At 33.2% G+C, this 23,617-nt stretch overlaps 1 protein-coding gene across 1 annotated transcript in view; it reads right to left on the minus strand.

Moving 5' to 3' along the window:
- Positions 1–23,617, minus strand: part of LOC145324899 (uncharacterized) — a 149,322-nt gene that overhangs the window by 41,573 nt on the left and 84,132 nt on the right. Inside the window, exons 2-3 of the mRNA XM_080167641.1 lie at positions 12,090–12,168; positions 1,919–1,949 (exon numbers count right to left, since the gene is read on the minus strand). Coding sequence (XP_080023767.1) covers positions 1,919–1,949; positions 12,090–12,164 — 106 coding nt within the window. The 5' untranslated portion in view covers positions 12,165–12,168. The remainder of the gene's footprint in view (positions 1–1,918; positions 1,950–12,089; positions 12,169–23,617) is intronic.

The following is a 23,617-nucleotide window of genomic DNA, read 5'->3' on the forward strand; positions in this document are numbered from 1 at the left end:
ATTCCTGGGACAACAAAGTACAATATTAAAAACGAAGCAACTCTATAACCAAGTCCTAAAAATGTAAGTATGTCCATAAACATTATTCTGTATCAAGCAGTTTTCAACAAATTTACTTACAATTTTGCTTCGACTCTTATACATTTCTATTCTGTTTATTCAGTTGTGACATTATTTAAGTGTTACTGTCCGTTTGTCCTACCGTTTCAGTGCTTTGCTTTTATAGATGTTGTCATCCTTGTTCTACCTAAATGTTTTCGTATGAAATTGCTTTAACTTAGGAATATTATCATCCTACTGAGTTGAGTTTGATGATTAATATTTCATATTATATGTCCTTCAATCCAAGTAAATCTATTTGAATTTTAACAATTTATAAAGCGAAGCTACTCTAAAATCGATTTAATTCTTTCGCCAGAGCTTTCCTGTTAACTGACGAAAATTAACTTCTTAAAATACATTTCTCGATTACTTAGGATTAGGAATTTTGCTTTTTTAAACACAATATTTGACAACAAAAATTATTTTTTAAAACTCATTGAAGTTTCTTTATATACTATCGTTATTTTTCTTTTTAGAAACAGGTTTAATAAACATCAGCTACACTACTTATGGATATATTTCTTGTTATTCTTATAAATTGATGATTAAACTCGAAAAGAGCTTATTATAAGAAATACTTTGTTAATGTCAAGATTAAGTTTTAAATAAAACTTTGGTGCTTGCTTACATGTGAAGACCGGAGCACCGAAACCCCCCCCCCCCCGCTTAGTTTTGACAAAAATCAAAAATAAGGGGGGGGGGGGGTAGTTTTTAACCCCCCGCTTAGTTTTGACAAAAATCAAAAATAAGGGGGGGGTAGTTTTTAACCCCCCCCTTAATTTTGAAGAAAATCAAAAATAAGGGGGGGGTAGTTTTTTCACTGTACAACACGCCAGAAAGTTGAGTGAGGTAAATCAAGTAAATCCAGTATACCAGAGGGGAAACCTTATTACAGGGATATTCATGTTTTGGGGCATAATTTCCTTATTTATTGACTTTGGCCAGTAAAAGGTTTTAATTTTGCTTTGCCTTGCTGAGCACTTTTCCTCCTTGCCGTTTTCCAGACATTAAAAAACTACCCCCCCTTATTTTTGATTTTTGTCAAAACTAAGCGGGGGGGGGGGGGGTTTCGGTGCTCCAGTCTACCACATGTAAGCAAGTACCAAAACTTTTATTTATAGCAAATTGTAGGTTAATTTTCATACTTTCAGGAAAGATAAAAAATAAAGCACACAATATTATAAGAATGAAAACAAGGACGATAACATCCATAAAAACGAAGCTCTGAAACAGTAGGACAAACGAACATTAACAATTGTTTAGTTTAAGATATAAATAATGTGAACATAAATGTATAAAAAACGAAACAAAACTGTAAGAAAATTTGTCGAGAAACTGAATAAATATAGATAATGTTCAAGGACATACTTACATTTTTAGGACTTGATTATAGACTTAATTATAACATTGTACTTTGTTGTTCTAGGAATCAGTATTTCAAAATTTATATGATATAATTATCAGATTGATCTCATTTTTGGAATACTGATTCCTAGGACAAAAAAATATGTTATAAGCGAAGCATCTCTATAATCAAGTCCTAAAAATGTAAATATGTATTTAAAAAATTCTGTATTTAAGCAGTTTTTCAACAAATTTACTTACAATTTTGTTTCGATTATTATACAATATTCTTAGTAATAAGTTCTGACACTCTACAAGTGTGAATGTTCGTTTCATGAATGTTGTCATCCTTGTTAGTTTAGAGTCTATATAATGATTTTAACATGCCTAAATAATGAACAGATCAATTAATGATGTATGAACGAACTAACCACTAACATAAAAATGATTTCTTTTGATAAAACGTTCATACCTGAATGGCTTGACTGTCTGATCAGAAAATTCTGAAAATAAAATAAGAATAAAAAAACGAAAAATATAAATTTGGTTCCTATTAATTTTACCACAAATTTACATGAAAATTTATTGTATTTTATTTGATTAATTTTTTAATTCATTACTAAGCTATACAAATTTTTAAGAATTTTAAAGAATATAATAGATTTGAAATCTGCATAAAATGTTAAGGATTTTTAAAAAATTCATTTTTTGTATAATTCTTTATCTAAAAGCGCAAATGCAATCTAAGTTAAAAAATTTTGACATCTATGATTGGTGGATTGAAAACTGTCTGCGTTCTGATTGGAGAAGATTAAGTGACGTACATCATTCAACCAATTAGAGCATAGGTAGTTTCCAATCCAGCTATCGTATTGGTCAAAATTTATTAACTTAAATTGAATTTGCGCTTTTAAATAATGAATTATATAAAAAAACGAATTTTATAAAAAATCTATTATATTCATTAAAATTCTTAAAAATTTTTATAGCTTATTCATTACTAACAAGTATATATACAGGGTGCGCCACATAAAACCGGACTTTTTCTAAATTGTAAACAAATTAGCATAAAATCGTCAATTTTATAGATTTTATTAAATTTTAAAAACTGGGAAGCAAACTAGGTATATGACAATTAGATCAATGAATAAAATCGCCGCCAGCATCAATCACCGCCTCTACCCGCCTCCTCAACCGCCGGCAGTCCCAGGTCAAAATGTACCTGTCCAAGCTGGCGAAGTTCTCCTTGATAGTGGCAATGAGGAAGGTCTTTGTGGTATGAGCACATCTATTGGTGCATGCTTCAAAGTAGCTCCAGGCCCAAAAGTCTATTGAGTTAAGATCGGTCTGTTGGGAGGCCACATTTCCTTAGGATTGTGAGTAACCGCAGGATCCAAATTCACCCAACTTTCAAGCTACCCTTTGGCACGGAGGCCTTTATTTGGACCACAGTTGAGCTAGAAAGACGTTCTATACCTTTTTAGAAATGGCATGAAGATTCAGCTAGGGTTGTCAGCGCAACCCATAGTCTAAAATGAGTTTTTAAGTTCCATATGGGTCTTTAACGTCGAGAACCGAGAAATTTTCACAATTTTAAACGATTTTTGACGTTTTTGACATCTCGAAATCTGCCACGTTTCACTTTGCCGGATTACTACGGCCAAGCCATTTTAGATAGAGAGCTCTAGTCTTTTCTAGTGTCTTACTTATGTATCTAACAGTATCCCCAGCAAGTTGCATAACTCTACCTCATCTACAGATGGGCTGAGGTCCGATTTAATGGGCCCTAATCGAGAATCCAGATTATATCACCAGCGCATTTCGAATCTGCCTTGTTGAACTTAAGCGCGGCCAGCTCGGAGTACGAGCCCATCTTCGTCCAAAGATTTTTTTGTGCTTAAAGGTCATTACCTAAGCTTTTTATAGTGGGGTCAAACCTCCTGATTGGTCAAGTAGTTTTGACGCTATGACCGCTTAAAAAAAGTCCGGTTTTATGTGGCGCACCCTGTATGTACATTGGTTTAGTTCTAATTATAGGCTACATTAATAAATATTTTTAATTCTAAAGTTTAGGTTATAATACCATAAATTCTGGAGTAGTTTATTAGCATACTTAAGCAACTTTCTGCGTCTAATAATTTCACAAATTTAATTGTTTTGGATTGCTCAAAAAGTTTAAAATAATATGTTGCAATAAAGCTGTGGTTTTCAAGCCCGACAAGCAAGTTTGAATTCAGATTGTAAAATAAAAATGATTGACAGCAATCATCTGGTTTCTGGTCCAAGTCAGGTATAATGGATGGTCCAAAAAAATATGGTGGTAAAATTTACATGAGATTAAATTAAATATTTTGTGAGAGCCTACAAAATGTTTCTGGGGTTTCAGAGGTTTTAGGATGTGGGTTTTTTTACTTTTGACTGTATGTTTTCAATTTTGAATATATTATAACTTAAATTTCTTATGTTTCTTACGAGTTGTATTTAAGCGTACTTAACTTTCTTGCAAAAAGCTTTGGTCTAAAGCATAAAATACCTTATTGCTTGCTTTACTTACTTTTATAACCTAATTTAAACAGAATGCTTAAAATTCCTGTATTTACACATTTCAAGAAGATTTAATGTGTCTCAGATCATATCTATTTTAATATCCAGAAGTGTACTTTACTTATTAAGGATTTAAAATATGAAAATATGAAAATTTTACTTAATTAAATATATTATTTCAAATTCTAGACCACATGTTTCATGCTGCAAAGTGCGTTCTATAAAGCTTTATCTCCCTCACTCCTATGTTGTGTATGTATATGAATTATCAATTCATGTATATGTCTCTTTTTTAAGATTGTTATTTTGAATATAAAGTGGTTTCATTTTTAAGTACTCAACTCATAAAATTTTTGAGATCTAGCAAAAATAGAATTCTGTAAACTTTCTCTGTTTATGCTCTCAAATAAACCATGTATAAAATATGAAAATACAAATATTTATGAAACCAGTATGTAGACAATGCTGAAACAAGTGAGTCAGATAACATTCCTAGTCTTGTACATGTTAGGCGTTCTAATGTTAAGTCAAATGCCCCATCATGGTAAGTTAGCAGGTGTTATGATCTTTGGCACATTTTCTCTGATATGCCATGCTTTTAGTCTGCACTTTCAGAGGTCTTATAAGACAAGTGAAATGACAATATTAAACCTTGCATACCAAAACACTTTAATTTCTAAAATGGTGTTTACCAGTAGGACTATGTTTATGGAGGTTATCAATGTATTGAATCATGATTGTGTGATCAGTCTGAATTATGAATTCTATATGATCAATTACTTTGTTAGCAGGGCAGTCTTTTTTTACTGTGCAGAAGCTGTTTTCATAACATCATTAATACGCTTTTTACTTCTTGTAAGTCCAAATGTTTTCTTTGCTATAAAGTCAGAATCCTTTACCTATACTACACATCTAGTGGTTGTTATCTTGATCATTTTTGAACTCTGCAACAGATTTTATCTGTACATTGTGATTGAATGCAAAGCACCTGCTTTAGATGAAATGCTATTAGGTATCGAAATTGGGGAAGCATTCAACTGTAGAAATTCATCTGAAAATCTGGTGACTAATTACACTGTATCGCATAAAAAACTCTTCATTATGAACTCTAAAAAATGTTTTGAGTTTCCAACATTGACAATCCTTCTTTTTCTAATAACCATCTTAGAACTATTTAAAGTTATTGTAGAATACTATCAATTATTCTTAAAATACAAATATAAAATTCATCAAGTCAAATCTGCTAGAAGGATTGAAGGCACTACAAATGATGGGTTTGAAAATAACAGTGTTGAGTGCAGAAGAGAAGAGCCAGCAATTTTTACAGGATTCAGTTGCAAATAAATATATTTTCTGTTAATAGAGCTAAAAGTTTATTAATTAAAAAAATAAATCTGCAGAAAAGGTTGTCTAAGCACCATTTACAAGAATTAAGATTTAGAATTATTTATAGTACATGTGGTAAGATATACATTTTATTGTTAACAATTGTAATTGTTTCAATTTATTATTATTTTAGATAAAACTTTTTACAACAGATATTCTTTTGGAATACAAAATGTAACTGTTCTAATTTTAGTCTGCAGTACAAGAGAAATTTTAGATAGGGACATTGTTTATGATCCTGTTCTTGAAATAAGATCAATATCAAGAGAAGATGAAGATATACCTACTGCAGCTGCATCTATCAGTCATCGCTTGTGGTATGGTCAGACCTCCCAGTGGTGCAAGCGGGAACACTCCCACCCGGGAGTGGCAAACAGGCCAGGAGGCCAAGGAGGGGAAGTCTGGAGATGTATTTCGTGCAGAAAGAACCGCCAGATACCTTTTTTTGGCAACAGAGGGAATGGAAACTAGCCAAATCCTTTCCCTCTTTAAAAACATGTCGGCTTAAGACCATCAATACACTTTCAACTACTACTACCAAAGACAGACGAAGAACAGAGGCTGAGATTAAAATAAAACTAAGGACAATCCACCCCAACCCAGGACCCAGAGACAAGACAGAGGAGGGAAAGAGACGGAGACGAGAAAGGAGGAATACTAGGAGAACAGAAAAGAGACAAGCCAGAGAAAATACTGACCAGAACAGGAGAACAGACCAGGCCCTAAATATCATCACCTGGAATGCTCAGAGAGTATCACTAAGACAACAGAACAGAAGGAGACTGAGAGCAATGGCAGACAGAGCTAACAAAAACAATTGGGACGCAGTTTTAATTTCTGAAGTAAAGAGCGAGAGTCAAGGGACAATTTGGTTAGGGGAAAATGAAAACCTAACAGCTATCACCTACACCAACAGAGCTGCAATACTTTTAAGGGGTCGCATATTAGAGTCTTGGTGTGAAAATGGCCAACGCACCAAATACAATGAGAGAACAATTTCTATCAAATCCCTAGGACATTCCCTCACAGCCACATACATGCCAGTGTGGAAGGGAAACAATGAAGCAGAAATAGAGGAAGCTAGAGAGGACCTGAGAGTACACACAGAATGGGCAAACAAAGATGAAGTTCTAATAGTGGGAGGAGACTTTAACGCACACATTGGAGCCAACGAGGACAGAGCAGGAGTGTGTGGAAAGTTTGGATTGAGACAGACAAACAGACAAGGTCAAGAACTGATAGAGTTTTGTGAAGAAAACAACTTATGTTTCGTAAACAGTTTTTTCAATCACAAAAGGAGAGGAACATGGTTCAACCCGGCCCTTAGAAGATGGTATGAACTAGATGGATTCCTCATGCGCAATAACCAAAGACATAAACTAGTCAGAAAAATTTGCACAGTTGGAGAAAACTCATTGTCAGACCACAAACCAAAGAAAATGACGTTGACCATAGAAAAACCAAAGAAGAGTATACCATTTAACCAAAAACGGACACCAAAAATATGCTGGGAGAAACTGAAAGACGAGGTCATTGCCACTAGATACAGACACAGAGTAGAAATACTACTGGAGGAAAGAGAACGAGAACGGCTGCATGTGCCAGAACGGCTGGATGTGCCAGAACGGCTGGATGTGCCAGAACGGCTGGAGGTGCCGGAACGGCTGGATGTGCCGGAACGGCTGGATGTGCCGGAACGGCTGGATGTGCCGGAACGGCTGGAGGTGCCGGAACGGCTGGAGGTGCCGGAACGGCTGAACATGCCGCAAGACTCTACGAATTGGACAGAGATAACAAAAGTTGTGACAAAAGCTGCTGAGGACATATGTGGCTTACAAGAAAAAAAGATTGAGAACCCATGGATGGTTGGAAGAGACGAGGAAATACAGAGATTGAGAGCCAGAATAACTGGATGCCTTACCCAGAGAAATGACTGTATGGAGAGGAGACAAGGAGAGAGAAATGCCGCTGATATAGAAAGACTGGAAGCAGAACTAGACCAGATAAAAACACAACTGAAAGAAGCAAGGACTGACCTTCAGAGAAAAACTAGACTGTGGGAGAAAGAATGGTGGGACGGAATAATATCAGAGTGTGAGGAAGCCGGGATCAGAGGTGACTCTGGAGCTGTTTACAAGAAATTGAAAGAGTTGGGCACTAGAGGTATGACTAGAGCCCCAGACTCCACCAACTTGACTAAAGAGCAGTTTAAGAACCATTTTCAGGAAATCTCGAAGGATAGATTTGAAAACAACCCTGAAGACATGGAAGCAGCAGCAGATCTAGTTGAAGATATAAGTAACACTGAAGAAGCAAGATTATGGTCGGACATATTGGAACAGACTCCATCGAGAGAAGAAATTCTAAAGGAGATGAAAAAAATGAGAGAGTCAGCACCTGGAGAAGACGGAGTGAGGTTAATTTACCTGTTCAAAGGAGGACCAGAAATTATTGAAAAGGTTATAGAAATGGTTCAGTATATGTTTGAAAACGGGGCTGAAAAGTGGGATCTATCACTAAAAATTGGCCTGGTGATTCCACTATACAAGAAAGGCGACAGAAACAATGCTAACAACTACAGAGGAGTTTGCCTGTTGGCCATGGGTTCCAGGATTCTTGCCAGAATCATGGCCAGCAGACTAAGAGTGTGGTCAGAGAAAATGAACCTACTGGACGACGACCAAGCCGGTTTTAGAAAAAACAGATCAACAGCAGATGTTACGCAAATCATGTTTAGGATACAAGAGGACACCAGAGACTTACTTAACAGAGCAACAGCTGCAGGAACTAACATAGACGAAGGAGAAATGCCAGGAGCCCGTCTGTTAGATCTGAAGAAAGCTTACCCAAGAGTAAATAAACCAACACTATGGAAAATTTTAAAGAAATACGGAATTGGAGAGAAAGCTTTGAGAGTTATTTCTGACTTGCATGAGACTACAATGTACAAAATCAAGAGCAGAGAAGGAACAAGCGAGAGTTGGACACCACAGAGGGGACTGAGAGAAGGCTGCCCATCATCCCCAGTCCTATTCAACATTTTTCACCAAGTAGTGATGAGAATAGGAGCCAAAGCAAGGAAAAGAAAGGCGGACGAGACAGATATGGAGGTAGGCATCAGCTTCAAGTGGATCCCAGGTAGTGCCTTTCCAAGCACTGGAACATGGGAGAAACCCAACAATTCAGAAGCTAAGAGAATAAAGATTGACAAAGGACTGTTTGCTGATGACACAACAATTGCTGGAAAGAAAAAAGAGCTAAATCAGGGTGTTGACGAGACAAAGAAGGTCATGAACATGTTTGAGGAGAGAAATAATGATGACAAGGAGGAGACACTAAATTTTGGAAGGGAGGATAGTGAAAAGATCAGAATGCTTGGATGTTACATGGGTGAGAGTGAAGACACCAAACAGAGAAAGAAGAGGGCTGGAGCCACCTGGCTTAAGGTCAAAAACAGGTTAAAAGGCTCTAAATTGTCCAAGAAAATGCAGGCAAAAATCATTGAGGCCTGTGTTGAATCTACCTTACTTTTTGATTGTCAGACTAGGACATGGCACCTGAGCGAAATCAAGCAACTCCAGAGCACAATGGACAAAAAATATAGGTGGCTGTGGAGTAAGAAAATCAAACCCCCACTTATTCAGATGCAAGAGGACGGTTATAACATGCAAGATGTCAGAAACGAATTGGACGTGAAGAGTGTAAGATGGAAAATTGAAAAACGAGTAATGGAACGGATTGGACATGTTTTCAGAATGGATGACGACAGAATGACGAAAGCAGTAGTATTAGGCTGGATGGAAGATTTGGAGTCATTTGACAAAGTTCCAGGAAAGAAGAGAAAAACCATACTGTACTGGAAGAGGCTACTGAGGGAGGCCAGTATAGATTACACACAGATCGGACAGCTGACAGAGGACAGGAAAGTGTGGAAGGCAACAGTCCAGGAACGGATGAAGTACCTGGAGTCCTGGGAAAGACGGAAAGGAAAGAGAATCCCGGAAGAAAGCGGCCCTAGAAATCCGGTAGACGACATTGACGACAACTTTATTTGCACCTACGAAAACTGTGGTATTGTTTGCGAAAACAAGACAGGTCTCATTAACCACAGAAAGAGAGTCCACGAGAAATCTAGTCATAAAATGAAATTTACATGTGATTTATGTGGAGAAATTTTTGACTACAAGTCAAATCTAACAACACACATGAAGAGCTGTACAGGATCATACATCGACGCAGACAGAAAGAAATGTGATAAATGTGAGAAGATAGTCAGCAAGTCTAACTTTGCCAGGCACAAGAAGAAGTGCAATCCTGACGCAGAGAATGAGGGGCAAGCTCCGAGGTCCAGAAGAGCCCCATGTGAACACTGTGGTCTACAGTACACAGTACAAAATTTAGCCAGACATAGAAGGAAGTGTAGAGATGGGCGGTAGTGTCTTACGAGACAGAATACCTTTCAAGTCAAGTCAAGTCTATCAGTCATCAAGATAGTTTTGTCAGAGATCCCAGCAGATTATCTATTACTGGATTAGATGAGAATGGGCCTGAGACTTCATTTTCTAGCCAGGAAGCAAACTATGATTCCAGGTATATTCATGGTTAGTGTTGTAATTGTTCAGTACTTTTATTATTGTCCATTGTCTATGATGTTCATCTTCTTCTGCCTTTGGTACTTCCTTGTTGGACAAAGCATACTTTAACAACTGAGTTAATAATTAGTGTTTTTGATTCTGAATATGTAAAAAATACTCCACACTTTTATTGTACAATAAAGATCATTTTACTCCACCCCATCCAAGAATGTTATTATCCTTGTTTATCATACGTGTATTCATTTAGATCAATGCATGAAAATCCTACCAACAGAATCCAACCTTTGTCATTACATGACATTGTGATGGAATTACTGAGAGCTTGTATGTTTAGAAAATCAAATTATTATTTCATGATTGTCCTTCATTTTCTTGTGACCCGACTTCAGCCTGATCAGGTTAGGTTACATTAAGTGTTTTGAAACATTACTTCTTTATAACCTAGTAATATCCATGTTAGAGTATAACTCAAAGAAGATAAAGTATAAAATAGAAAACCCTAAATATTTTTCGGAAATTTGAAAGAAAGATTGACATGCACAGAAAGGAAAATGATACCAAAGTACAATTCACAGTGACTGGTTGGACTAAACTAGAATAACTTAATTTTTATCAAAATCTGATAGATAATGTTAAATATTAGTTATAACTCTCTGCCTTTACATTTTAAAGTTAATATTTAATATTTAACCTCAACGTTTAGAAGGTACTCTATGACCCTTAAATAAAATTAGTGTCTGACAAAGGAAGACACAATCAATACACACCTCCTAAGGAATTACAAGAAGCAATTCTTGCTTGGTTGTATTAGACAAAGATGAAAATTATATGGTTTTGATTTTGATAAGTAGGATTGAACTAAGTTTTAATTTTTAAGGGTCAGTTAAGTGTGTCCAACCTCTTCCCCCCCCCCCCCTCCCTACCATATTAAGTTTTTGTATGGATGTAGCCACTAGAGTGTATAATCAGCTGTTTGAAAACAAACATAGGAGCGCAATCTATAATATAAATACCATATTTATGTAATCTTCTTACTTAATTAAAATATTTATGGCTTTGCACTTGCAATTACATTTCAATCCATTGTGAATAGGATAAAGAAAGCTGTATGCGAGTCTATATGGCTTTTAGTAAATTATTGCAAAAGGTATTTATTAAGAATATTTTTTTCTGAATAATTACTGAAATCATGTTATTTACTAACAGCCATATAGACTTTTGTTGACTTTCAAAAGTTCAAATCTTACTTCAGGCTAGCCAGGCAGAATCTTCTACCTGGATTCTAGACTATACTTTATCTTCTTTGGTATAACTATTCAATGTTCATTTTAGTAAGATGCATCTGCAATACTAATGGATGAGTTTTGCTTTATTTCAATATATTTTTGTTTATTAGAAATTTTTAATTAATTTAAATAAGTAATCATATTCTAATTTTAATCAATTATTGTTTTGTTAATATGTTAATATTTTAGGATTATTATTTATTTGCTTATTTTACTGTATTTTTTTAATATTATATTTTTTTATTTAAGGTGAATACTGGATATATAATATACCTAATTATAGTCTTGGAGTCATTTTACAATCCTGTTTACTGGCTTTTTACAGATGATAAAGCTTTGGATGAAGCAATGAAGAAAATAAAGAAGTTGTTTTCAAAATGTTTCTATTTTTAATATTTTAGTTCTTAAGATAAGCACTTTAACCAAATGAAAGAGTCTTAAAGTTAGCATGACTTTTATTTTTTATTGCATATTTTTCAATATAATTTTTTATCTCCCAATATTTAAAATCCACAAATTGTAATTTTAACATATTCTTTGTCATGGAATTTGTAGCATAATCATAAATAGTGGATAAAGTAGTTATAGTCATACAGGTAAAAATATAGACTTACCCCTGGGGTCTGTAGAGTTAGCTTTTACTCTGTATCTTCCCTTGAGAGTACAGGTAGAAATACAGTACAGACTTACCCCTGGGGTCTGTAGGGTCACCTTGTACTCTGTATCTTCCCTGGACAGTACAGGTAGAAATATAGACTTACCCCTGGGGTCTGTAGGGTCACTGTACTCTCTGCATCTTCCCTGGAGAGTACAGGTAGAAATATAGACTTACCCCTGGAGTCTGTAGGGACAACTTGTACTCTGCGTCTTCCCTGGAAAGGGCAGGTAGAAACCAGCTAGGAACCATATTCCTAAACAAATGATATCATTATAATTTGATATTTAACTTCAAGAATCAATTAGCTGTGTCAAAATGCTTCAACTTTATTCAAATTTATTTAAATTTTATTTTAAAAACCTTTGAAGAATAGCTTTGTACCTTTGTAAATATGTACTTTGAACATAAATAAATGAAAATCAAAACCTATAAGCATCGTTTTTATCATGGATTTAAGTTATAGTCCAATGATTTCTAAATAAGACACTTATTGCTTAATTGGCGGGGCTAAGAGTCGGTTAGCATGTTATTACAGTAAGATATGTATGAAATATATTCATATCATACTTCACAGATAACAAAATCTTTATCTAGAAACTATTACTGTATGAAAATGATTTGTGACTGCTAATTAGATGTGGTATTCCCTATTTTCAGTAGCGAAGCTACTCTAAAATTAACTTTGTCTGTCAGTCCGTGCTAGATCGATTCCTAGATTTGTAGGTTTTCTTGATTTTCTCGATTTCTAATCAGGATTGACGGCTGAAATTATCAGGGATTGAATATGCTCATATTATACATATTTCCATCAAGTTTCGTAATGATTTGTCTATTAATTGAGGTACTAGATCGATTCCTAGATTTTTAAGTTTTCAAGATTTCAAAATTTGCGTGATTTTAAAGGTCTATTTTATCATGACACTGCACTATAGTAAAATTTTTCCCAATATCTATTCATAATTTTTGAGCTTCGCTACTTATGGATGTTGTCATCCTTGTTTATATTGAAAATCCCGAACAACTTAAACCCAACAGCTTACCTCCATGACAAATAGCGGATAAATGGAATCTAAGCCTAGGATAATACACTACAAGACAATGAACGATAAATTTATGTACATATTTGTGATAAACAAAATTACCCCTTCTGTAGACAAAGATTATTGGTGGCAAAGTCTGGACACTGCTTAATTGGACAAACCAATGAAGAATTAATAAAAGTATCCAAAGTTTAAAGTCAAAGAATAAGAGAACTTTGGGTAACTGTATAATTTACAGTTCAATGTCCTTTCTCTCCATGATTTAAGCTACTAAAGTGCTAAATTATATAATAAAACGTCCCTAGAAACTCTACTCTTATCGGCTATTGATCAAAATTCCTCTAGTATGTTAACTCTCAGCAAGAAAGCGGATAATGTTGCTCAATTTAATTTACAACCCTTTAGTCTCTCCATTAAATAATCCAGATATAAAAGTAACAGGAGTTCTGTCTGTCTCTTTGTTTGTACCGAAGGATCTTGCTAACAGCTGAACCGATATAGTTCTCCGTTATAGGTAGCTTATAATATATAGGTACTGGTAAGGTTTATAACTATGGGGGAAAGTACCACCACCCTCCCAAGAGAATCTGCCCCTAGAACCCCCTCCCCCTCCTCCCTTCTTTTTACTTCTCCACTTCTTGTGCTTCATTGGTGCTGTTTATTAAAAAATTAACAGTGGAAACTTGTAACCAAAAGATGCATCTACATTTCATTTTTACAGTAAAACCATCCTAAATGAATAATAAAGCTGCTATTCTGAAAATTCAAAATTCATATTTGCCTATTTTTTTGGTTCGCAGTTTACATTTAAAAAAAAAGATAGTACATTGGCCTATCCCTTTATCCCTGCATGTTAAAATATGATTAACCATTTACGTTGAAACTGATTAGAGATAAACCAAGTGAGAAACGTGACTGGGCGAAAAATAATTACTTATTTAAAATCATACAAGGTTTTATAATAAAGGAAGAGTATGAATAAATGTCTGGCTGTTTGTCTAGTAATATCTTCGGTTTGTATTTGGTTCTCCTTTATAGAGAAGCTCCATTTTAAATTTTTGTCAGATAATATTTAAAAATCTCTTTTAAGGAAGAGTGTGGCTGATTAAACCCTCCAAATATAAATGTTCACAAGGAAAATCTTCCCACTATAAGCTAAGCGCGAAGTGTAAATATTATTTTGTCACAATCCGTGAGGGGAGAAAGGCGCCCAAAAAATAAGCATGTAACGTCATAAAAATGAGGGATTATCCATCTTTTTTTTCGGGGTTTTCTTTTCCACTCCTCCTCTCCTCATCCTTCATCTCTATGACGTAAGAATTTTGTTGAGCGACTCTCTCCCCTCACCACAATCCAAATAAATATACTCTTTAAGCAATTCTTTAATTCACTTTGTATGCCCGCCTTAGTATAGTTTAGACTACTAGCACTTTTACAAATGATGAAATACATGTTTCTTGGCTTTCTTAATTGAATGGTCAACAAATAGACCAAAATTATACTAATTTACAAAGAAGCTTGATATAGGCCCATGTCAAGTTGTTTTAATTTAATATGATCTTATTTAGTCTTACCAACCCTATCATCTTTTACCTTTTGAAATTTAAACTAATATTAAATAAAAAGGGGGATTCCTACTCCCTATCTTCGGGACAAGGTAAAACCTCAGATTTAAGTGAAAGGTGGTTTCAGGCTATTTCGGAATTGAAACAAAGAAAAAATATTTCATCAGATTTTAATATGGTTTCTTTTTCTAAAGTTTTATCTTTTTTTATGGCTTATTCCTATTTCCCTGTCAAATCCAAAGGCAAAACCAGCTTAATTATATGCTTAAATATACTTTAGAATAAAATAAAATTCTAATAGGCTTAAAACCTCAAAAATTAAATTCTTTGTCTTTTATTTTGACCGTGACTGCAAGACAAAGATTCCAGGCATTTGTTAACATATTTAGGAGCGAAGCTACTCTATAAATCTTAGTGTTTGTCTGTTTATTGTAGAATCTCAGTACGAAGTAGTTGTGTGATTTTTTTATGTTTATGGTTATTTAAAGAACACAGTAATAGTGTCTGACTGATTATGTCGTAAAAAAAATTAGCCAATGAGAGGCCACTATAAATTTTACCATTGTTCAATAACGGCCTCTCATTGGCTATTTTTTTTGTTACGTAATAATCAGTCAGACACTATTACTGTGTTCTTATTTAAACAATATCAATGCAATACTTGGCTACATTTATCAGTCAAACAGTCAATTTTTATGGGTAAAATGAGAGATTTTAAAGCTTGGGAGGGGGGGAAGGGGAGGTAAACACCCATTACTACTTCTACTGATTAAAATTCTTGGTTAAAAGGTTTTAACATTAAGTTCGTTTCAATTCAATTAATAATGATAAGATAGAAAATAATAGCAGTGTAATTACAGTTTAAAATTCCCTCCCTCCCTGCCATTTAGGTCGTTTGAATAAATTGAATACTATTTTTCCGAAAAGCTTCGCTACTTTTGAAAATAATTCATCCATTCCTCCAAGTTTAACTTTTGTCAGCATGCTTTTGTTGAATATTCTTATCTTAATTCTGATAACATCTTTAGGCCAAATTAACAAAAATCTTTAGAAAAGAAAATTTTATTAAATATTACAATATTATAGATTTACTTATGAATTTTAATAAATATTTGCTTATAAAAGGTTTTATATTGGAACATTAAAAATTTTAAATTAAATACTATTTTAAGATGTTAAGTAAAAAAAAAAACAATATAATTTTTTTATAGAAAATAGTTAAACTCGAACATTTATAAAGTAGATTATGTTAGGTTTTTGTGTACATAGCAAGTCCATCCATAAATAACAAAGACAAACAAGAAACAAAAATAAAACATATATTTAAATCTGTCATAATTGAAGCATATCATATGGTGTAAATCTATAAATTGAATATAAAAAAATGATAATTTAGTAAAGTTTTATATAGTTTAGGGTTAAAAGAATTCTGCTGATTTGGTTAGTTTTCATTTTCAAAATTTAAAAATTGTTAATGTAACATTTATATGTAATTTCGTTTAGTGTTTATCTATCCCTCTTTCCTTCGAACAATAGCATAAAACCTTTCCACCTTTCCTTAAAATTGCGGCTTAATTGATAAACATGCAAAATAAGTAATCCCTTTCATATTTGGTTTATGAATTTTGTAAAATCCATAAAACTTATTAGTGGAAAATTACAAACATTTTCAATTTTATCAAATATGATATATTTTCAATATCTAAATTAGATTTCATAAATGAATTGTTGAAAATTTTAAATATCAAGCTTCTCTAAAAAGAATATGCAAGCTGTTTAAAGATCTTAAGAAACAAAACCTGCCCCGTAAAACTGATCTCATATTTATGTATACGTACAATCATCATAGCAAAGCATATTGAAAAGAGACAACGGGAATTTTAGTGAAGATTCCTATGACATATGCTCATATAGTCTATAAATTGTTTGTCCATATGTCTTTAGTTCATGCTTCAAAAGACATGAAAAGGTGTCTTGGATTTTTTTAGTTTTTGCATATTTTCTCTCCTATTGTTTTATACATATAATGCATTTTGTCATTCTTGTTCCATATATATTTCAACGTAAAAAGTATTATTTAAATTAAAACAGCAAGACCTAATTTATAGCAAAACTAGAATACCTATTTCCATAAAAGCGCGTCTCTTTATCGCATCATATTATAGACAATGGATAAACAATAGCCATATTGGAAAGATATTTTGAATAGATATTAGATTTATAATATAATAAAGTAGGGCAGCAATAACAAGCTTAAACATTCTTGTAAACAAAATAATAGAAACTAATTTGAAAATTTTCATATGACATAAAGGTTCATTTTAAAATTAAGCACAAATAAAGGATTTTACAGTCAACTTTAGTGACGTCATATTGATGGTCTGTTGGTGCTGGTTAAACTAAAATGTAGACTTTTAGAGATTTTGCGCATTAAACAGTACTGTCAGCGAAAACATATAAAGAACACAATATTCCCATATTTGGATAAACGCCACAATAAAATGGAATCTTTTTACCATGTGTCTTTCTACAAATGTTTTATTAAACGCGAAGAATTTCTTTAATTTAGGAGTATTCGTTCATGTAATGAATGTAAAAGTAGTGGAGGCCCTTTTCGTACACTTGCAAATTGCTTACTATTCTTTTGTAGGACTCGGCTGTGTTTATATTTCCGACGATATTAGCTGATTTCACAGACCCATTACAAAATCGGGAGAGGGTCCCCGCCCTATGGATGGACAGAGTCACATTTGGCTCATGCCCCCTTTATTCTTTTACTTCAATGTTTATATATCATATTTAGGCTTGTTAGAATCATCTTATCCATTCAAAACCTCGTAAAGATGAAATCTAAAAAACAGAAGGTCAATATGTCGATTTGAAGTATCATTTTAGTTTTAAGTTTCCAGTGCCGATAAGGTCTAAAAATTAAATAAAGTTTATAGTTAGAATATTATCATTGGATCTTGGCATCCTTGATTTACAAGCTTTTAATCAAGAGATCAATATCAAACATAAAAAACATTTTGTTTCAATTTTAAATCAAATTAAGATGTGCCCAGGGCAACTGGATTTGATTAAAAATGTCGTTTTAAATAAAAGATAGCATCAACGATTTTTAAAAATTAAAAAATAAAATTTATTTTTAATCTTATATTGTAATTAATATTTAGATATTATTTTTGTCTAAATATTAATAGTTCTTAAATACAAGGATGACAAAATCCCAAAAATTTGTTTTTGGGCTCTTGAATCTTCACACTAAGTTTCAGACATCTATCTTTCCTTAGAGTAATTTCCCTATAGAATGTTATCACAATTAAAATAAAAAAGACTATGGTTATTACATTTAGAAGATAATAAAAAAATACTTTTAAGACTCCTCTTTAAAATACTCCTTCTATGGTCATTATATCAGAGTATGTGTAGCATACATTATATGCATAGACGTCTAAGAGGGCAATGCTACTTTATTACTCACTTTAGATGTAATTCTTTTTAAATGTAATGAGAGGAATGTGATTTACACGACTGTATTATAAATAGACTTCTGACTTGGTTATTGTGAGGATATCTTTGGCCATTGTTATCGTCTCTATAACTCACTTAGTCCGTCAGTACATCTGAAATGCTAAAGGAGGCATAGAATTTATGTGCGGGAAATAAGAAATAAAAAAAACACGTTTATCTCGGCTGCCTTTTAAGCTTTACGTCTTAAATTTATCATAACGATACCTATAATCATGGTATATTTATGAGCTCCACTCTTGTAAATTATATTGTCTTTGATAAGAATCAGAGAGGGAGAGTTCATTTGACTGTAAATTATACTGGTACCGAAAGTTTTATAAATGAGTACAATCAGTTGATAACTAAAAAACTTTGGATGCTTCAATCAAATATGTCTATCAGCACTAAGAATGTACAAAAATGTATCGTCCATTGTCTTATCCCCTTAGATCCCTGTTCAGAATGTTATATGGCTATAATTCATGATTATAAGAATTATAATATTTATGGTGGGATATTTAGATTATTCTTTGTTCATGGTCATTAGTTATGCAGACATATTTATTTGTAGCGCAGCTATTCTACCATTAAGGTAGGTCTGTCCGTCCATCCGTCCGTAGAAATACACTCTCAGCTAAAATCCAATCAATATAATTCATCCTTATAGAAAAAATTACAGGATGTTCGTTTTTTAGTGTGTACCTTAAAATATCGCTAACCACTTGACCGATAAGGTTTTCCTTTAAATTGTAGCTTCTTGAATAGGGGTGTAGCCCAAAATAGGGACATATCAGTTAGTTATTACAATGAATATAGAGTATATTTGAATTTTATGACAGGTGAAAAATTGTCATCAATTTATGTTGCTAACATGGAACTATCGTCTTGATCAGTTTGTTCATCAAGTTGGAGGATAGGGGGTAGAAGAGAGGGATTGTTATTTTAGCCCTCTGCGTGTTTCACTTCCTTAGAGAATTCTGGTGTAAGATCCATGTTGTAATATTCGACAACTTTTCAAAATATGTTCGCTTGTAACAAATAACTTTGACTTCGTACAATTTTAAAAAGTTAATTATGCGCTACTAACCAAAGTTGTCCTTGTATTTTTATTATAATCTGCTGCCCATTCATATAAATCATTGTTAAATAAGATTACCTAATTTATTGGGTAGCAATGCATCTCAATAATGTTTTTATTTTTATGTTATCTATATATTATTTCTCTTCCTTTCATCTTTTTATTTCAGTTTTATTTAATTTTTATAAAAAAAACGGTTTCCATCAAAGTGCCCAGTCTAGCACCTAAACCCCCTCCCCTTCTTTGATATGAATTGAAAATAATGAAGAGGTTCGTTTGTTTATTACTTAGGTTGGTTGGGTTTGGCTATATTGGGTACTAAGTAGCCTTACAGTATAGCCTCTGCAAGTATAGGCCTGCAGGGGTAGGCTTAGAAAAAAAACCTTCCCTTATTTGTAAAAAATGGGGTAGTACCCTAGTAGTTTTTAAATCTGACAAGTAGTGACAAAACCTTGTCTAATCTGAGTTTTGACAGGTTTTCCTCAGGTTTTAATCTGCCCGCCCCTCATCAATAAACTCTGACATTTGATTACATTTCGTCAGATTGTAATCTGACAAAACCTGTGTTTTTGCGCAAAAAGGTACTAAAACTCAGATTACTCAGGATTTGCCGCCAAATTTTTAATCTGTCAGGGGGGATTTCAGATTATAATCTGACGAATCTGACTCAATGTGAGCAAAGTTCAGGTGATTAAGATCGTAATCTGTGATTAATTTGACCCCACAAAATTTGCCAAGTTAATCCCTTATCTGACATTTGATGACAAACAGTCATACTCTAACCTGACATTTGATGACAAACAGTCATACTCTAATCTGACAATTGATGACAAACAGTCATACTCTAATCTGTCAATTGATGACAAACAGTCATACTCTAACCTGACTTTTGATGACAAACAATCATATTCTAATCTGGCATTTGATGACAAATGGTCATACTCCTAACTGACATTTGATGACAAACAGTCATACTCTAATCTGACATTTGATGACAAACAGTCATACTCTTATCTGATATTGGATGACAAACAGTCATACTCTAATCTGACATTTGATGACTAACAGTCACACTCTAATCTGACATTTGATGACAAATTGTCATACTCCTATCTGACTTTTAGTGACAAACAGTCATACTCTAATCTGACATTTGATGACTAACAGTCACACTCTAATCTGACATTTGATGACAAATTGTCATACTCCTATCTGACTTTTAGTGACAAACAGTCATACTCTAATCTGACATTTGATGACAAACAGTCATACTCTAATCTGACATTTGATGACAAACAGTCATACTCTAATCTGACATTTGATGACAAACAGTCATACTCTAATCTGACATTTGATGACTAACAGTCACACTCTAATCTGACATTTGATGACAAATTGTCATACTCCTATCTGACTTTTAGTGACAAACAGTCATACTCTAATCTGACATTTGATGACTAACAGTCACACTTTAATCTGACATTTGATGACAAATTGTCATACTCCTATCTGACTTTTAGTGACAAACAGTCATACTCTAATCTGACATTTGATGACAAACAGTCATACTCTAATCTGACATTTGATGACAAACAGTCATACTCTAATCTGACATTTGATGACAAACAGTCATACTCTAATCTGACATTTGATGACATACAGTCATACTCTAATCTGACATTTGAAGACAAACAGTCATACTCTAATCTGACATTTGATGACAAACAGTCATACTCTAATCTGACATTTGATGACAAACAGTCATACTCTAATCTGACATTTGATGACAAACAGTCATACTCTAATCTGACATTTGATGACAAACAGTCATACTCTAATCTGACATTTGATGACTAACAGTCATACTCTATACTGACTTTTAGTGACAAACATTCATACTCATAAAAGACAGGTTAGAATATGACAGTTTGTCATTAAAATTCATACTCTAATCTGACTTATAATGATAAATAGTCATACTCTTTATAAAAATAATGATAGCAATAAATTCTACAAAATACAATATTAATTACACAATATATATAACAACTATAAAATTAAGTGATGGTACTCTTCAAAAAATTTGGTTGTTCTAGTTGTGCAAATGGGTCAACAGAAGTAACTATCATGAAAGATTTTTTATAGGACAATCTTTTAATTAAGTTATTCTATTGAAAATTGTCAAAATTATCTCTTTCATGGTTTCTCATTTCTTTGTTTGTGTGTTGACTGCATCAAAAATGTTTTAATGTAGTTTTATGATTTTCAAAACCACTTGAACATCAGACAAAAAAAATTATCAACAACCTGACATTAAAGTGATTCTAAAATTTTGTGGTTAATTATTTTTTGGCAATAGAAAAACTAATTAGAAATAATTACATATCATCAAATAATATCTAAAGGTATAGTTGCATGAAGTGCATTTAAAAAGTATGATGGCTAGCATAAGTAACAAAACTAACATCTAACATGTATAATTTTGTATTAAAATGAATAACAATCAATTAGGCACCACCCAAATACTGTTTTGTGAAAGCAGGACAGCCATTTATGTTGCATATATCCAAAAAATATGATTTTCAAGTCTTGATATTTTTAAAACTACATGGTAGAAAGTTGAAATTATTTCAAATATATGTCCTATAAATGAACTATTAAACATAAAAAATAAGCAGTTCACAAAATTCAAGTTTAAATGCAATTAGTGCAACTACACCTTTGATGCAAAAAAATAAGGAAAAATTGAATTATTAATTAGACATCTATGAATATTAGCTAACATTAACTAAACAATTTATTAAACTAAATAATAATAATATATCTGAAATTAGAAAACTAACCAACAAAGAAAATACACCATTTTTTTGTTTGTTTTTGTCAGGGTTTCGGATCCGCATATTTTGAGTCCAAGGATCCGGATCCGGATCCTTAGACTCCAAAAAATGCGGAAAAAATGGAAAAATCTACCTAAATTTATATAAAATCTCAGACATTCTCTTGATGAGAGCCAATCTTTAAGGTTTAGGTTCAGACTTGAAAATTAAAAGTATTTTTGACTTCGAATTGAAGAATTAATTTTTTTGAAAAATTTGGTGATTTTATTTTTATTGTCAAAGATCCGGATCCGGATCCGCACTGACCAAATTTTGAGGATCCGGATCCGGATCCGGATCCGCATAAAATCAATGCGGATCCGAAACCCTGGTTTTTGTAAATATAGAAAAGATTAAGATTTACATAGTGCTATATTTTGAAGTAGTTTCTATATCTTTTTAATGCTAATCCATATTTATTTATGAAAATTTTTAAAACTTTCAGTCTGTATGTAAATTTTTTATGTCCCTATGACTGTCTCATGTCTGCCTATATAAGTATGTCTTTATATCTGCCTGTCCATTAGGCCGACTCAAGATGCAAAATTTTTTGGCGCGCTATTTTAACCCATTCTATTAATAAATATAAGACTATTGATACCTTTAAAAGTGTTCTCAGACTATTTTTTCAGCAATATGTCAAATTCGAATTTCATAAAAAAGGGGAAGGTTCCCCCCTGGGGGTGAAATTTTTTTTTCTTTCAAACCATGGCTTTATACACCTTCCTGAATTCATCTTGAAGAGTACATTAAGAATCAAAAAAACGTTTTTTAAAAATATTGATCCCAGAAAAAGTTATCCTCAAATAACCATCAAAATCACCTGATTTTGCTAAAATGGCCAAAATTGTTAGTTTTTTGAGAATAGCTCTTGCTATGATCAAAATATTTTAAAATCGTTTTTTGATCCTTAATGTACTCTTCAAGACGAATTCAGGAAGGTGTATAAAGCCATGGTTTGAAAGAAAAAATAATTTCACCCCCAGGGGGGAACCTTCCCCTTTTTTATGAAAATCGAATTTGACATATTGCTGAAAAAAAGCTACCAGAACACCTTTTTTGGTATCATTGGTCTTTATATCATAAAAGGAATGGGTTGAAATAGCGCGCCCATTGAATTTCAAAAAAAGTGGTAATTCTGAGTCGGTCTACTGTCCATCCTATCTGACCCTCTGGCTGTCCGCCTATGTATGTCTGTCTTTCTGTCAGTCTGTACATCTGTCTAAATATATGAATGTCACTCTGTCTGTCCTTCTGTCAATGGTCTGGTTGTCTATCAATCTGTCTTTCCCCTTTCTGTAAATCTTTTAGCTCATCTGGCTGCCAGTCTGTATCTCTGCCTGTTTGTCTGTCAATATGTCTATGTATATGTTTTTCTGTCCATATGTCTGTATATCTTTCTGTCCATCTATAACTGTCCTTCTGTCTTGTTTTTCTGTATTTATAACTTTTACAAATTGAAATTTTTTTATACTTTCAGTCTGTATGTTCACTTTTTCTGTCCCTTCTGTCTCTTTATCTGTCAGTTTGTTCATATGTCAGTCTGTCTGACCATATGTATGACATTCTGTCTGTCTGTCTGTCTGTCTTACCAGCTATCTGACCATATGGATGTCAGTCAGTCTGTTTGTCT

Source organism: Acartia tonsa, chromosome 7, assembly GCF_053477335.1.
Source record: "Acartia tonsa isolate MP-2025a chromosome 7, ASM5347733v1, whole genome shotgun sequence".
NCBI classification, from domain to species: Eukaryota; Metazoa; Arthropoda; class Copepoda; order Calanoida; family Acartiidae; genus Acartia; species Acartia tonsa.